A 16,822-nucleotide genomic window follows, 5' to 3' on the forward strand; every position below is an offset into this window, starting at 1 on the left:
TTAACTGAAAAATCTTTTCCTCAACTTCCGCATCAGTTAATTATGAAATTGGATGTTCAGCAGCCAGGTGAAGAGCCAGTTGCTGGCAGCATGCAGTCCTGCTCCTGGCGTGGGCTGTGATGGTGAGTCCTAAAGCCTTGCTTTCCCTCCATAAAGGCTTCATTGCTGTGCCTCGGTTTTGAAGCTTCATTTTAATATTGCTGAAAGACCCTTCATAATTCAATTGAAAAATGCCCCTGGGTCTTCAAGCACTGCCTATGAAGTCCTGACAAAGGATTTTATACCCCACAAGATCTGTTAGGGGAAAGTAGCCTTGACAGCAAAGCTGTAGCTGGAACTACCTGAAGGGGGTTCCTGCTGTCAGCATTTCACACTCACCTCAAAAATTCCTGGCTTTTCTTTTTGAGGCACTGATGTCAAGACTGGGTAGTATCAACAGAGCTTCTGGGGAAATTTGACCCTAAGTACAAGTTTCTCAGCAGCACCCCCTCTTTTACATCCATTCTCACTTTTGCAGAGATTCACTCAAGCCTTGCCTCCTGACTGCCCACCACTCTGTGTTTTTCCAACACACAGGGAAACCCACAGGGGTTTCACAAGAAAAGGGAGGGAAAAGGTGTCCTCAAAAACAAAAGGATGGGATCTAGTCCACTCGTGTCACTGGTGACCTGAAGCAGATTTCCCACACAATTTTGTGCTGGGTCTCTGGGCTGTCCTGAGCAGAGCAGCCCATGCTGCATCCCCTGCAGGCAGCAGAGCCCAGCAGGAAAAGGCAGCACCTGCAGAAAAATTCCTTCCAAGGAGACAGATCCCTTCCAACACAAAAATAGGAGCTTGAACATGAAGACAAACAGACTGATGCTGCTGGAAATGCTTCATCCTCCAGGACAGGGAGTGAGCCCAAAGGCTGCACCAGCTGGGACAGCACAGTTCCCATCCTCCCTGAGCCAGCTCACCCCCTGCCCCAGCAGTCAGGGATGCCCCAGGATGCCACCTGCACCCCAGCAGCTCTCCCTGCTCATGGCTGTATTTGGGAGAATAGCATCTTTCCTCCTACAGGTTTTCAGAGAGCAGGAAGAGGTATAGCCTGTGGCTCCAAAGGTCTCTCCTAGCTCTGTATGTATTTATCTCCCAATTTTGAAGCCTTTCATTGCTTGGGGCCAGCCAGGAGGAGCAACAGACAGCAGCTTCCCATTATGTGCGAAAGTGTGAGGTTCTGAACAGTTCACACTGTTATCACAAAGCATATAAAAAATCTGCTTAGAGAGCATCAACCCCCAAAACTTACACAGAGAAGGAGGGATATCAGCTAGGGAACAATTTTGTAGAAGTAAAGGAAAACTGCATCTGTGAAGCTGACAAGTGTTTTTATTAAGACTTGTTCTTTCTCCTCCATTGGAGGGGAGTGCTAGTATCAACTTGCCACAAAGAAAACCTTCAGCTCTAACATGCTGGCTTAAGCAATGGCTTAGATGCCAGTGCTTTGGAATGCAGCTGCTCCTTCCATTTGTGTCTGCTACTAGAGACTTTTAGCAAAATCTGCTGGACTACATCACACCAGGGTCAGGATATCTTGAGATGCTTCCTGCTCCCTTGGAGAGGGAAAGGATGAGGTTTTTGTGTATCTCAAGAATGGAAGCATCCTATACCAAAAATGGCTTTGAGGAGCAGAATGCCTCTGGAGCCTCATCTCCAGTGTACAGTCAGGAACAAATAACAGCAGCACAAATCTTACCTTGGACTGCTCAGATAAGCCTCACATTGTTGCTTTCAAGGTGAGGAGTTATGGGTCCTTTCCAAAACTCCTCTCTCCAGTGCACACTTCACAGGAGAGCTCTTCAACTCATCTCACAGTGTCATGCACTGAAGAGCCACAACAAATTTTTTTTTTTTTCCCAGGCACTTGCTGCAGCCTCAGGTTCTGGCAGAGATCTCATGTGAGGGGGCCTTTGTCAAGGTGAGAAAAACCCTTCAGGGTCTGGGTGCAAACAAGCTCCAGCCTCCCTCAACACCCAACAAACACTCTGGTGGCTCTCCATCATGTTTTCAAGGGAAGTTTTGTGTTTCATGTTTAATAAAAGTAAAATGCTCCCCCTGCTCTTTGTGCTGGACTGCAGAAGGAACACCTGGCTGCAGCAGCTCTCACACAGCCACCACTCCACAGGTTTCTTCTGCTCTCTCAGAAAAAGCTCTCAGGCTTTGTGCTGCCCTTTCAGCAGTTACCATCAAAACATATCCCACCAGCCTGTTCAGACTTCTGCAGCTCTGAGTATGGGAATAGGTTCACACGGAGAGACAGCCTGCAGCCACCAAATTCCCAAAGGAAAAGAACAGCCTCAGTGACCTACTGCAGGAGTTTGGGAGTACAGGAAAGGAGAAGACTCAAACCATCCTCTAGGATCCTCCTGCCTTCCCTCTCCCCAAGGCTGGGGAAGAAAAGAAACCACACAGGAGGTGTGTAAGAAGGTCTGAAGACAAGGAAAAAATATTAAAAAATTAAGGCGCTGTTGATTCTGACCTTTCCACTGCTGAAGGTGCCACACATCTCTCTGCACAGACAATGCCCAACGACTTGCAGCTTGAGTAATCCAGAAATAGGAACTACCTGGGTCTGAAGATCAGCAAGGTTTGAGTACAGCCTTTTCTTTCATTTGTGCTCTGTCCTTTGGGAGCAAGCACAGATTAAACAGCACTTTCTATGCTTTGAAAGTTTTGTCCCAGCAGTACAAAACCTGCCTTGGTGTGGGAAACAGGGCAGACTTTAGCTAAGGGCATGCTTTAAGCCAGTGGCCACAAGGGCTCTGCTGCATCTTCTGGAGCCAGTGACAGCTTGAAACAAGAATGGCAGAGAAAACCTGGACTGACTGCACCCATGCCTGCCCACAGGAGGGGCACAGCCCAAGGGGAAGGACTCACCTCCCCCTGCTGCAGGAGCTTCCAGCCCTGGAGAAGGCAATAGGCCTCCCTTCATCAGTGCTGACCTCAGAGAGCAAGCAAAAATCTGCAGTCTTTCAGGATCATATCCTGATCCACTTTTATTTCCTCTTTGCCACTGCTGTCTGCTGCAGACTCAGCCTCCTCACTAGACCTGTGAGGATGCTTCCAGGAACCAAGTTTTGTTGGTAATTTATGGCAAACCTGCAGCTCCCAAACTGTCCAGCATTAGAAAATAGAAGGTTGCTGTGCTACCCTCCACCCCAATGGCTTGCAGAGTGATTAAGGATAACTTTAATTGGAGGCCTGGAGCTCAACAGCTCCCAAAGGATTGATAAAATACATACAGCAATCTCCAGTTCCACCTCTGGAGGCCGAACTCTCTCCGGATGATTAACAACAGTTATTTCCTCCCTCTCTCCCTGCTGCTGGGGGAAGCTCATTCCCTGAGAGGTCCAGCAGCACTCCTGACTACTGAACAGCAACATTTACAACCACAACACACCTCCAACAACAGAACCAGCCCCAGAAGGCCAAGACAGCACCATGTAAGCCCAGGACAGATCTTCTAATAAAGAAATTGGGCTAATAGGGTCAGGCTACTGGAGGCAGACCCAGCTCTGCTGGTTAGCAGTGCTGACCTGATGCAGTGGGAATGGGAGCCAACAACTCCCTAGAGACACCTTTGAGGCTGCTCCCACGAGGCAGCAGTGCTAAAGCACCTTCTCCTCCCAGGAAAAGTGACCCTCCCAGCCCAGAGAGCAGCTGCTGTTGCTGTTATCCTCCTTCAGTGTCTACTGCTGTAACCTGAGGTTCACAGGGAGGCAGTGTGATGGGAAGGCAGCTGCCTATTCCTCATGGATCCGTATCCTACATGGTCACTGTGCATCACAGACTCCAGGGCAGAGGCAGCTAAGCCTAAAAGTTAATAAGCTGTGAATATCCCTGCTTACATCTGCCCAGAAACCCACCTTGTCCTGGCTGGTGTTCCCACCTGGACACACAGACAACCCTCCAGTGCTGCTCTTATCAGAGAGCAGGTACAGCAATAAGCATTAGTTACAGCAAGGAGAAACCCTTTGAGGTTGAGTCTGTGACAGGAGTCTGGAGAGAGAAGCAAACCTTCTGGGTACCACAGCCCCAGGGAACCACACTCTTGGGAGAGGTAAGGATCACAACATGAATTTCCAGAAGAGGTGGAGGAGGAGAATTCAGCAAGAGCAAAGAACTCCCTCAGGAAAGCTTCACTTCCGAGTATAGATTTTAATATTTATTCAGTACAGGGCCAGTGAAGAGAACTGGGAAATAAGGCAAAGGCAAATTATCCTCCAGAGCCCAAGTGAACATCTCATACACAAAGACCATGCAAAGCAGCAGCTGTGCTCTTCCCTGGAGCCACATCCCACATCTTCCCCATCTGCTGGAGCACAGGCCATTGCTTACAAGTCCAGGAGGAATCGATTGACTTTTTTCAGGTATTCCAATTTCAGGTAATCTCCCAGCTCCTTCTTTGTGACCCACAGGTGATCTGCCTTCAGCTCTGCCTGGGACAAATCACTGCTTTGGAGAAAGGCTTTGAAGAAGAAGACTTTGGCTCCCACGTTATTCTCAGTTCTGATGGCCCTGGGGAATTTATACTTGTAAATCCCATATGGTGCATTCCCCAGGACTTTGGCTTGAATGTGATCTCCTGCAAGAAGCCAGCAATGCAAGAGAAAGACAGTAAAACGTAAGAACACAGAGCAACAATAACTGCTCCCTGCATAACAAAAACACAGCATAAGCCATTCCTTGTATGTGATTCAGACTGACTGTTCCCTCTTTGGCAGATTTTTTTCACTGTGAAAAAAATGGGTTTTTTCTCATGAAAAAACAGCTCATTTGGAGACTAGAGAGTCCTCTCAGAGTGGGAGAGGGAGAATGGGAAGGAGAGGGTATCCAGCTTTGCCAATCTAAAGTGAAAAGCAAGGACACGTGTTTGCCATCATCTCCCATCTGCCACAGAAGCTACTGCAGGGCAACAAGAAAGAAAGAGAAGCCCAAAGCAATCCCAAACACTAAGGCATGTCTGGTGATAGCCCAAAATCAGACCATGATGGCCCAGACATTGCATTGCTGCTGCTGGCAGCCAGAGATACCAACTCACACTGTGCCAGCCCTCTGCCATGACATGCCTTTTCCCAGCAGATGGGAGAAGATTTCACTACAGCAGGTGGAAAATATCCCTCAGACAGGGCACTGGAAGAAAACCACTGGGACAAGCAAGAGGGAGGGTAAGCTACACACCCAAAAACGTAGCCATGGCTCGTTCAGCTGTGCTCCTTAGTGTCTCTCCAGGCTGCCACTCCACTTGAGGCAGGAGCCACAGCTCCTGGTTGCCAATTTTCTGTTTCACCAGAAGCATCAGGTTGCTGTCCAGCTTCCTGTTCAACGACGTTCGATCGTTGTTTTTATCAGCATCTGCCAAAACCCAACACGTGCTGGAAACAAAGTCTCCTGGCAGCATGCTCTGATCCCCTTGATTATCAGCCCTCTGTGCCTCACACCCAGCAACATACACAAATGTGCATACATGGAATAAGACAAAAATCTAGACAGGAATGCTCTCAGTCACTCTGCAAGTCATTGCAGGATTGAGCTGCTGTTCTCCTTTCCAGAAGGACTCTGTAAGAAGCAATCTGGATCTCCACCTTCACAAAAATCAACAAGAGCACTAAGCAGAGCTTGGGAAGTAAATGACCAAACATTTATCTTGTCTGGAAACATCTATTCTCATCATTTTGCCCTGGTGAGCAAACAGATTTCTGCAGCATAGGAACACTGATTTCCCTGTCAGACAGTTAGTTGTACATGTGCTGCCACAGAGTCAAGACTCTCTTTAAAACAAACAGAAAAGAGACCCAAAAATGCCTTCCTTCTACTGAATTGCATTCTGGCAAACAATCCAGGTGTACTCATCCACCATGAACTCCAGGCTGTACCTGTTATCCGTGGGGCAGCTTTGAACTGCAGAAACTTCTGTTCCCACTTCTCCTCCAGGTCTTGAGCCATGATGACTGTCTTGCCAAGTGCTTCATCCTCATCATACGAGCTTTCCTTCATCTTCCTGAGCTGCTCCTCCTCCCCCAGCTTACGGATTTCATGATCTGAATAGTGGCTCTTCTCCAACTCTATCTAGAAAAGCAACATAAAGAATTTTTAAGCCACCAGCACTATAGGTATTAGCAAGCAGAATTACTTCCAATTCGGCAAACGTAAGGCAACGGGAATTTCCTGAGGTTGAGCAGGGCTTCCCTGCTTGCAGCAGGAGCGTGTGACAGGGCCCCCAACACCACGGAGAAAGGCCATGGGAACACCACCAACGCCCACGGGATGTGCAAATCGCAGAGCACCCGGGGAGCAACATCACAGACGGCGTGTGCAAGGCCCCAGCCCCTGATGTTCCTCTCCCCTCATGCCTGAGGACGCCATTTCGCCATCAACACCCGCAGGCAGACACACACATCCCCCCGGCTCTACCTGCTCCATGAGCGCCGCCATCTCTTCCTCCATCTTTTCCAGAGGCTGCGTGATTCGGGGAAGCCTCAACAAGCACATCGCCCCAAAAAGCTTCCACGGGCGCTGCGCGGCAGCGCCACAAACCCAGCGAGCGCCGCCGGCCGCCCGCCGCCGCAGGGGCGCCGCCATGACGCGCGCCCCACAATGCCCCGCCATGTCCCCTCCTCGCTCCCGTCGTGCTCCGCGGCCGCCGCTCCCCGCCGCGGGTCGGAGCCGCCGCCATCAGCGCGGCCATGGCGGTCGCCGGGCAACGCGTGCTGGGCTGGGGGTGAGCGGAGAGGGCGGGACGGGCTGTGGGGAGCGGGGGACAGCGAGGGGACGGCGGGGAGGGTCCCCTTCGCTGCGGGGTGGCCGATGGGGGCTTCTCTCTATGGCTAGACCCGATGCCCACACGCCCCCGGCGCTCACCGGCGGTTGTCTCCCTCAGGGGCCGCGCCATCGCCCTGTGCCGCGGGCTCCGCACCGGCCCCCCGAGGCTGCAGGACGTGGCGGGGGCGGCTGCCAAGGAGACGGAGAAGCAGAGCGCGACCGAGCAGAGGTGAGAGCCGGGGCCAGGCCGCGCCGGGAGGGCGCTGCCATCTGCCGCTTGCTGCGAGGTTTTATCGCTTTCGGTGGGTTTTCAGCCGAGGAAGGGGAGGGAGCCAATTTACTCAATCAGAAACGCAGCTTGTGTTTTTCGGAGGCTTGATCCCTTCTTTCTTTATTTCCCGATATGAAATGAAACTTTGCGATATTTAAAGACGGAGGTCTGATAACTCTTGTTTTGCTCCTCAGCCCTCCAATCCTGCAGAGGAACTCCATGAGATGGGATGGCAAGGTTTATGAAGAGGTCCCGATAGCTCACATCAAAGCAACATATAACAAGTAAGCAACTGAGCTGCTCCATTCCTGCTCTTGAGTGAAATAAAAGCTTAGAACCCGGGGTTTGGCCTGACATCATTTTGATCTAAAGGCTCAGAGAAAAACAGCCAGGGGAGTGGTGTTCATGGCTGGAAAGATGATACTGATTTAAACCTCAGTGTTCAGAGAGCATAACTCCTTGGAGTGTCTTAAAAGCAATGAGATTGTTTTTATACATTTTGATTACATTCTGATACGAATAATCAGATGCTGGTAGTTTTAACACCACATTACTTCCAGCCCACTGCTCTAGCACTATTTCTGTACAGGTGTTGAAAAAATTATTATATTCTCCATGACAGACAGTTGTGTTTCAGCAGTGATTCCTTCTGTGATATGTTGCTGCTTAAGGCTCTTTCAAGTTCTAGAAGTGGTTTGTGGGGTTTTTTTTTAATACAAGAGATAAAATACAGTGAGAGATGGGTCTGAAACGGCCAAGTAGGGTCTGAGGTGTACTTAGATAAAGCACACCTTCTCCAGAAAGGTCCTGCCTGGGTCTGTAAGGGGACCAGAAGGTCACTGCTGTGTGGTCTCTACAGTGGGATGCTTTGAAAGCGAGACACAACAGTCAGTTATGCCAGTAAGGTAAGAAACTGGAGAATGAAGCTTGGTTCTTCCCTTCACCCCTGTCCACCCGCAGCACCCACATCCAGGTGGTGGGCTTTGACAACCAGCCGTTCTCCCGCACGTCCTGTGGCACCGAGGGCTTCCAGAACGCCAAGAGGGGCACTGCGGTCGCGGCACAGGCCGCCGCCGTGGCAGCCGCCGTGGTGAGTCCGTGATTCCTCCTCCCGAGGGGAGCCCTGCCCGCCTGCCCCGCACCTGGGCACAGGCCTGCCTCACCAGCAGCACTCCAGAGCTGTTCTGTGGTGCTGGAGCAGCGTCCCAAGTTACATTTGCACACAGACAAGGTGTGTTTGAAAGAGCTGTTAGAAATGCCCTGAGCGTGAGCTGAGCTGTGCAGGTTGTGATTGGAAATGTGTGGTTGTAACTTGGAGCCTGTCCTTTCCTAGCACCGGCCTACATAGCCTCCTGTTTTCCTAAGTGAACATCTCAGTCATTTGGGGAATGTAGCCCATGAATCAGCAGCAGTTCAAGTTTTGCACCGAAGGGGACTGAGAAGTAGCTGTAGTTATTGTCTGGATGTTTTATGTCTGCTCTCTGCCACAGAACTGAGCTCCAACCAGAGAAAGTGATGTTCTTGCACCTGTAGTTTCTAGCTTCATATGGCTTATTGTAACTCTTTCTGAAAAAAAACCATCTGGGTGTCCAGGTGGAGGAGATGAGGCCGGCTGTGTCACAGTCCTCATTACAGCAGAATGAGGCAAGGTTAAACTGAAAATCTTTATCCTAAATCAGATGGAACTCACTCCAGCCTTTCATGCCAGAGGAGTTTGGTGCCACGCTGGCCAACAGCTTACTGTGGTTGACTCAGAGGGATATAAGAACATCTTCACTATTAATCTGTGCTCGTTGGAGCCTCGTAATAGCTGCATAGCTGTGCTTGGACAGATTTATTCTGTCACTGTTGAAGTAGTTAGTGCGTTAATTGCACCAGAACACAATGAGAAAGAGATCCAGAGGAGCTCCCTCCACGTGGTGGCAGCAGGGCTGTGCTGTACTGCAGTTCTTCATTTCCAATTTGCAAGCCCCTAGAATTTTTGCACTGGAGGTGTGGACTCCTGCACAGCAAATCTAAAGCTTGCCTGCTCTTCTCATTTACCCTCCAGAAAGAATCTACTGCTCACAGGGGAGAAGTCGCCACATTAGAGAAAGGGAAACAGCTTAGAGTTAGTCCTTGTTAGTCCCTTGCCACTTCAGTCATGTATCCATGGATATGTCCTTTTCTGCCCTGGCTTTAGGTCAGAGGTGGTTTGATTTCAGAGTTTTCTCTGTGTGCAGAGCTGACAGTCTAGCACAGAAGTTCTCTTGAACTGCCATGGCCATACCCCAGCCTCCTTTGCTCTTAGTGTCTCTGCAATAATCCCCATATATATCTTCCATATCCATTACTGCCTAAGTTTTTATTTTTATTTAAATACTATTATGAAAATGAAAGACACCAGGGGAGCCAGAGTTATGTCAAAGAGAACACTAACCAGCTGTTCTTTCCACAGAAAGCACGTGCGAAGGGTGTACTACACGTGCGAGTCATAGTGAAAGGACTGGGACCAGGACGCAAAGTAGGTGTTGGAGTTTCTTTTCCATACTTCATTTTCTCAGCTATCACAGATGTTTTATGAACTCAGGCTGATCTCAATTAACTTGGTTTTTCTGAAGCTGATATAAAGGATTCCTCACCCAAGTGCCCACTAACGAATTTTTAGAGTCATTAGAATTAGAGAGTAATACCATTTTGGAGGTAGAATAAAAGGTGTATTTGGGACTTCTTACGGCTAAAATAAAATCAGTGGGAATGCTCAAGAAAGGACTAGAGCAGATAAGTTTAAACTGGGTTTTCTGATATGAGTTACTTATTTTTAAGAATTACAAAGTGAGAAGCATTGGAACAAGTTGATTTTCAGATGGAGGACGAAACTGTTTAGCCCTGAGCTTTCCCCCTTCTCTGCTGTTCTGTGTGTTGATGACTGTCCTTGCTGTCTGGTTGCAGGCTGCCATCAGGGGGCTGACGATGGGAGGCCTGGAGGTCATCTCCATCACCGACAACAGCCCGGTCCCCCACAACGGCTGCCGCCCACGGAAAGTCAGGAGGGTCTGAGGAGCAGGGCAGGGGACACACAGCTTCCAATATCAGGGACTGAGTTGAATGTTGCTTCTGTGACAGATGCTGGAAGGCCACCCTCCCTGGAAATACTGAAATACTGGGAAGCTTGGAGAGACCATGCTGAGCGTTAAAAATGCAGGAGGTAGAAGCTGCTGGTGAAAGCAGGAATCCGTGTATTCCCTTAGTAGGAAGCCTCTTGTCTACAGAGTTCGTTGATTAAAATGTTGGTCTTTTGACAGCCATTCCTGCTGTGCTCCCAGAGGTATTTTGGCTTATTACTGCCTTTTGACTGCTCTCTTCCTCTTACCACCATACATGGCTCTTGTCTAGCCCTCCATGCCATTAGTGCCCTTGTCAAGCAGAAGGAGAGCCTGAGATCTTGATCTCCTTGTAGTCATTTGTAGTAAACAACTGCAAAGGGGCAGGTCGTCTTCCTTCCCTCTTTGTCTCACTGCTCACATTGGGAAACAAGGCATGAGGTAACTCTTTCCTTCCCCTGGCTCACAGAGCTACGTGTGCCCTATGAGAGGCACCTGTTCACAGAGCACCAGCCTTGATCTGTTCCTGGCAAAGATCTGTTGCAGTACTTTGTTTCACCCAAGCTGTACTGACCTACCACTGCTCTTGGCAAAGGAAAGCACCACTCTTTCTAAAGGGGCTGCTGGGATCTTGCCAGGTTTGATGCTTGCAGTCTCTTTGGCCCTGCCTAGTGCACCACAAACTGGATTTTCTGGGGTCCTGGGGAAAGCAAGCAGGGGTTAGTAGGCCCAAGGAATAATGAAATGCTGCCAAGGAGATATAAAGCACTTAAGTCTTGAGCTGTACCTCTGTGTATCCACAAGCAGGAGGAGCTTGTTGTGGGTCTGTGATATATTATCGCTGTCCCAGCTCCATCCAGAACTTCTGCCAAGGAAATATGTCAGGAGCGTTAAGCAGGGAAGGTAACAGCAGTAACTTGACTACAGAATTGATTTGCTGGATGGCAGAGGCACAGTGCCTAGCAAAGGGCATCTGACTGAAGTCCCTGCTGCCAGAGAAGCCCTGGCCCTATCCAACGTGCTCTGGGTGAGTACTTCACCTGTACACATGGTGTATTTTAGAGCAGCCAGCAGTTCTATTGCAAATGCAGAATCTTCCTTTCTATTATTTATCATTCTGTCATTCCTCTGTAGTTTCTTAAATTGCATAGTTAACTATTTTCTCCCTCTTTAGAGAAAGGGTGCCATAGCAACAAGGCAGTGAACCTCCTTGATGGGGCTGAGTGGCATACGGCAGGTTTTGAAAGAAATCACTCTGCTTAGAAAAGCCTGGTGAGTTGCATTTGACAGGAGAAAACAAGATTCAGACAAATCTACTTTAGTCCAGCTCTGAATTTGAAGGGAAGGTAGATGATCTTAAAGGGAACTTCCTTGAGCTGTCACAGATTTGCCAGTGAGGAAGAGAGGCTCTTCCATAGATGTTTTGAGACACTAGAAGAGTTTTCCCCTCACTCCAGAAATACAGAGACACTAGGGACTCAATATTCTGCTTTTTAAGAAAAAGATAGCAGGTCAGCCAGAAGCTGCCAAGATGAACTCTCTGAGTATGCAGGCAGCTGGCTGGGGAAGGGGTGTGTGATGTGCTTACAGCAAGGCTGAGCTGGTGTCTGTGCCCAGCACAGCAACCAGCCTGCCAAAGGAGAGGCACCAGGCTGTGCTGGCAGGTTTGTCTAGCACACAGAAAACCAAACCCTGCTGTTCTCCACTACAGCCTGTTCATTGCATCAATGCAGAGGTGCCCACGTCACATGAAGATGGTAAAACAAATTGAAAAGTAAGATTGTGAAGAGATCTGTGGTCCTTCTGGAATTCAGGAAAGAGTATGTGGGTGAGTCGAGAGTCAGAAAATAAGAATAAATCTTTGTCTTACCCTGACTTAAAATCAAGGCTGTGTCCTCTGTAAAGGCCACTCCTTAACACTCTTGGTTTCTGGGTGTTTGTGACGGCTTTAGGAAGTCTGCCAGTGCATCACACCTGCTTACAAAGTGAGAAGCTTTATGTCCCCCCCTTCCCTGCCTATTTCTGGGAGCTACCCCTACCCCTACCTACTGACAGTCCTGTAACACCCTCTGTGCTGGACAGAAGAGGCTGACACTGTTCTCCATGGCTCAGTGGCTGGGGTCTGTACAGTATGATGCAAATCTTCCAGACCCCAGCTCCCTGTGCTCTGACCTCCCCAGCACAGTTCTTCAGTTGTACAGCTTTTTACTGAAATCACATTTTCCATCTACCTTTTCTCCTGCCCTGATGGAGCACTCCCAAAACCATGTCCTAACTTAGTGCCCAGTCTGAGCTGTTTATCCTGCAGCACGTCCCGGGGCTCTGGGGCAGTCAGTGAGCTGAGGGAACACAGCTACACAAAGCAAGGGCTCGGGTGCTCCTTCCTGCACACACTGTACAGTGGAAGAAGGCTTAAAACTCTATTGTGGTTCATCTTGCAGGGAATTAATAGACACCAATAGTGCTTAACGATTTTCTTACCCTTCAAATGAAACTATTAATTAAGGACCTGGTTTTAGTCAGACACTGGTGTTTACGAGTTCTAATTGCTTTTCTTGGCATCTGGGTGGAAAGCTGTTTTCTAGTGGCTCACATTCCCCCTGAGCAGCAATTACTTTATTTGTCAGTAGCATGGCCACAGCATAAGCACTCTCATTAGGGTCATATCCTCTCCCTCTGGGCTTCCCTATCGTTTTTGGACATTTTTCTCTCCATTCCCTCCTAACTTGTTGATTCCCTACACTCAAAGATGACTTTTTCTGTGAAACAACCTCAGAAATTGCTGCTGGCTGCAAAGCTTCATCCTCGTTCAACTCTGGCCTTTCCTGGGATTTTGCCTTCTGTTCTAAAAAACAGTTACGTGGACATCTTTCCATTGATCCCTGTAAATCCCTGTGTAAAACACAGAACACTTACAGATAAAATGCTGCCTCAGGTCTGTTTACTCCTTACTGAGTGCCACACCACCTGGGGGAGTTAGTCTAACTTAGTTACCCTTCCCTTGGACAGGGATGGCACCTGGTGACCTGGAAAAATAGCCCTCAGCCATCTCTCTAATAGTGTATTATTCTGTAAAGAGGAATTACTTCCCAATCCCCAGCAACAAGGACTTTCTATCCAGAGCTGCAGCTTTATCTGCTGAAATGGTGATTTACTATTTCTTCCATGAGCATCTCAGTGACAAGAGTCAGGCAGCCAATTTGGATCCCTTTGTGAGATTCAATTAAACCGTTAAGTGATGTCAGTGTCCTTTAACAGCTGACTGTACACACAGGCAGGCAAGGAGAAGGGGGAGAAGGGGACAGACCCTGCAGTGCTAATAAACTGTAGCAGCAGGGGTGGCTTACGGCAGCCTGGCTGCAGCTGTTGAAGACATCTGTGCAGGTTTTGCTGGCTTTCCCTTTGGTGTGGGAATACCTGGCTCAAGATGTGCACAAAGCAGGTCACTGAGTAGGTGTTTATAACCCTAAAGCACTCCCAGGAGTCTTGAAGAAGTAATAGTTCAAATCAGGTTATGTTTTTGCACTCAGACTTCGGCAGATAATCACGGTGCTGCTTTCATGCCTGGCATCCCCACCTGGCTCCTCTTCCCCTCCAACCCCAGCCCATGACCTCTCAGACCAAAAAGAGATAAAGGGCCCTCGGATTGTTTTTGTGCTTTCCCAATGCTCTCCTCTCTCTGAAGAGGCATTAATGGGTACTCCATGGCAGTAGGAACTGCTCAGAGGTTTTACTAATGAACAGCCTAAGAGCATCCAAGTCCCCAGACTGATGGTGAAGCGAGCTGCAGGGTCCTCTCGGGGAGATGTAGAGGGGAGCCAAGCCTCGATGCTATTTTGTCTTTTTGAAACCACTCACACCTCTTCTGCTGAGTTCTCCAAGCTTCCCCTGCATTAGTGCCACTTGGCAGGGTCCTCTAACTTCTCCATAGTCCATAACCCTCCTCCTATGCCCACGTCTACTGAGAGCAGAGGCTGTGCACCTGGACCCAAACATCTCAGCAGCTGTGGAGCCCTAACAGCCGTTGCTTGGGAGAGCTGCTCCCAGCAGCAACCTCACTGCTTGATTTTCAAAAAAAAAGCAAGCAAAAGGGAGAAAGGATTGAGCACAAGGGGCTCCTCTGTACAGCAGCAGGCCAAGCTTCCCACCCACACAGGGCTCCAGGTAACAAATAAAACTTGGGGCCCCAGCAGGAGAATGACATATTTTAGCCACTTGTCTCCCATATTTTAGCCACTTGTCACCCTTCTGCAGGTCCCAAGGTGAGGTGAAATTTGACTCATCTCTTCATGCAGCAGCCTGCAGGCACACAATTGGCTCTCCTAACTGCCAGCCAGGCTCTCACACAGCCCCTTGGAAAGAGCTGGACGTTGCCTTTTGTTTTACTCCTGCTAAGCCCACAGAAATAGCAATTTCCTGAGGTGCCAGGGTCAAACTGACCAAGAAATGCAAATTAAGACTGGCCAGCCCTGTGGATTTCTTAGTAAAGCTGATGGCTGGAAAGCAACTTTCTCCAGCACTGGGAGATGCTCTGGGACAATCTGTCCCTGGACATGGTTGTAAAACCAGCCCCGTCTACCAAAATCCACCCATAGAAGAAGTGATGCTGGCTGGAGAGATCCCATTCCAAGTGATCCTGCAGCCAAGATACACAGTCACCAAAGAGCCAGTGTAAAACTGGAACAAACCCTGCTTGGCCACAAGCAGCTGCACAGCAGAGTTGCTCTCCCCAGCCCTTATCAGTGCCAGCAGATCAGCACCAACATCACCTTCAAACCCGAGCCCTCTCTGGGGACGCAGCCGATGGGGGATTTAAGGGGTAGGAGGCAGGATGAGGATTAACTCAGACTTTGCTGCCCAAAGCCAGACAGGCTGCACTGCACAATCATGCTGACAAGATGACATTTGTCTGTCCTATGTTACAGGAGACCCTGTTTAGCTGCCAGTTGCTCCTTCTTCCTTTCAAAGAGGGATTTCACAAGCATTAAGTACTAACCAGTCAGGAGTGAACCAGTGACCTACCTACGCTGCTGCAGGTATCAGCACAGATAATCTGGACCTTACCCTGACTTCAGGACCAGCCCCTGAAAAATAGGGCAGCAGCAATGAAAATTTTCCACCACAGCCAGAGACAAGGGAGCACGTGCTGGCTCTGCACTGGGGGCAATGCCTGTGTTGTGGGATGGGAGTCCCACACGCGGGGACAGTGCCAGGGCTGCAGTAACCCACATGCAGCATGTGTGTTCAGCTGGGCCAGGGCTCCCTGCAGGTCGGCACAGAGGTGCCGGTGCCCCTCACCTTTCCAAGCTCGCCATCCGAACGGCTTTCCCGAGCCTCCTGGCGGGCACGGCAAGGCCGTTTCCATGCGGATGGGCTGTTTCTCCCCGTTGCTGTGGCGACGGCACTGGGCGCCAGCGGGTCGGAGGCGGGAGGGCGAGGATCGTATCTCCCCGGAGCTCACCAAGGGCGCCGGGTACATCTAATCCGGCACTGCTCCATTTTAGGCCTCCGAGGAGCCCCGAGCAGCTATCAAATGACCGGCTCAGCGGGGCAGCGAGCAGGCACTCACAGCGCTGCCCACTGCTCTTAACAACACCCTAAAATCACGTCCAACAGCAGCCAGATGGCCCTGGCAGAGCTTCCCTGCCACCTGCCTGCTTCCCACCCCTCTGAGCCCCTTAAGGAAGTGGGCCCACACATCCCAGCTCCACCACCCCCAGGCTGGCAGGGCTCTGGCAGGGCTGGATGTCAGTGCTGCCAGTGCACCCTCACCTGCCCCATCCAAGGGAACAAGAAACTGCTGCCCAGTGGGGCACTGGGACAGTGACAGTGTGCTCAGCCACCCAACTCTCTCATACCCTTCTGCATCCCTACCTGATGCTGTTGCAACACACCTGGATAGAGGAAGGACACTGGCAGAGGGAAGGATGAACTCGTGCAAGAGTAGCTTTCAGAGGGAATGATTCAGTGCCAAAAACAGGGGCTGAGGGAGTCCTCTGGGCAAAGCCAGGCCTGCTCTGGACTACATTTGGCATTTTGCAAAGCTGCTGGGTAAAAGGAAAGAAGACAGCCATGGAAAGTAGAAATAACATGTTCCTGGCTTTTAAAAGACTGAACTCAAACTAGTTTTGTCATCCACAGAAAGAAAACTCCTCCAAAGGCTCCAGTTCATACCTGGACAAAGCACAATCCAGCAAATGCTGGGAACTTGGTAGTGTTATCCAAGGGCCCTGGGCATCCATGAGCCATCCCATCACATTCCTCCATAACTGTCCTCAACTCATTAACCAAGTGAGGACCCACATGTTACCCAGATGCTGCAGCACAGCCCTGAGTGGCCGGAACCAAGGGCAATGTGTCTCTTTACAGTTCTCCTCACATGCAAGACTACAGCAGTCGGCCATGAATTACCAGTTTCCAGATTGCTAGTTTAAAACTGCTGTAGTCTTATGTCAAAACATCATTAAAAAAAAAAAAAAAAAAAAAAAAAAGGTGCAGTTCAGTGTTTTTCCCACATCAGTATTTTTCTGAAAACTCATTTCCTTACACAGTAAGTACAGCTCTTCCCCAAGAGAAACAAAGTCAAATCAGACCTTGGCCAGCAAACAGCTCTACCAGGAGCTGGGGCTGCCTGAGCCAGCACCAAGCTGGAACTGCACTGCACAGC

General features: G+C 49.7%; 2 protein-coding genes across 2 annotated transcripts; one reads left to right on the forward strand and one right to left on the reverse strand.

Moving 5' to 3' along the window:
• Window positions 1-4,182: 4,182 nt before the first annotated feature.
• Window positions 4,183-6,663, reverse strand: MRPL46 (mitochondrial ribosomal protein L46). Its single transcript, XM_066328299.1, has 4 exons — window positions 6,454-6,663; window positions 5,916-6,108; window positions 5,221-5,394; window positions 4,183-4,624 (listed from the first exon to the last, which is right to left on the reverse strand). Exons 1-4 carry the CDS (start codon window positions 6,646-6,648, stop codon window positions 4,374-4,376), a joined length of 813 nt encoding a protein of 270 aa, XP_066184396.1. The 5' UTR covers window positions 6,649-6,663; the 3' UTR covers window positions 4,183-4,373.
• Window positions 6,635-10,359, forward strand: MRPS11 (mitochondrial ribosomal protein S11). Its single transcript, XM_066328300.1, has 6 exons — window positions 6,635-6,760; window positions 6,920-7,030; window positions 7,267-7,356; window positions 8,033-8,162; window positions 9,510-9,575; window positions 10,004-10,359. Exons 1-6 carry the CDS (start codon window positions 6,726-6,728, stop codon window positions 10,109-10,111), a joined length of 540 nt encoding a protein of 179 aa, XP_066184397.1. The 5' UTR covers window positions 6,635-6,725; the 3' UTR covers window positions 10,112-10,359.
• Window positions 10,360-16,822: the final 6,463 nt, after the last annotated feature.

This window comes from Sylvia atricapilla, chromosome 13 (assembly GCF_009819655.1).
Source record: "Sylvia atricapilla isolate bSylAtr1 chromosome 13, bSylAtr1.pri, whole genome shotgun sequence".
Classification (NCBI taxonomy): Eukaryota; Metazoa; Chordata; class Aves; order Passeriformes; family Sylviidae; genus Sylvia; species Sylvia atricapilla.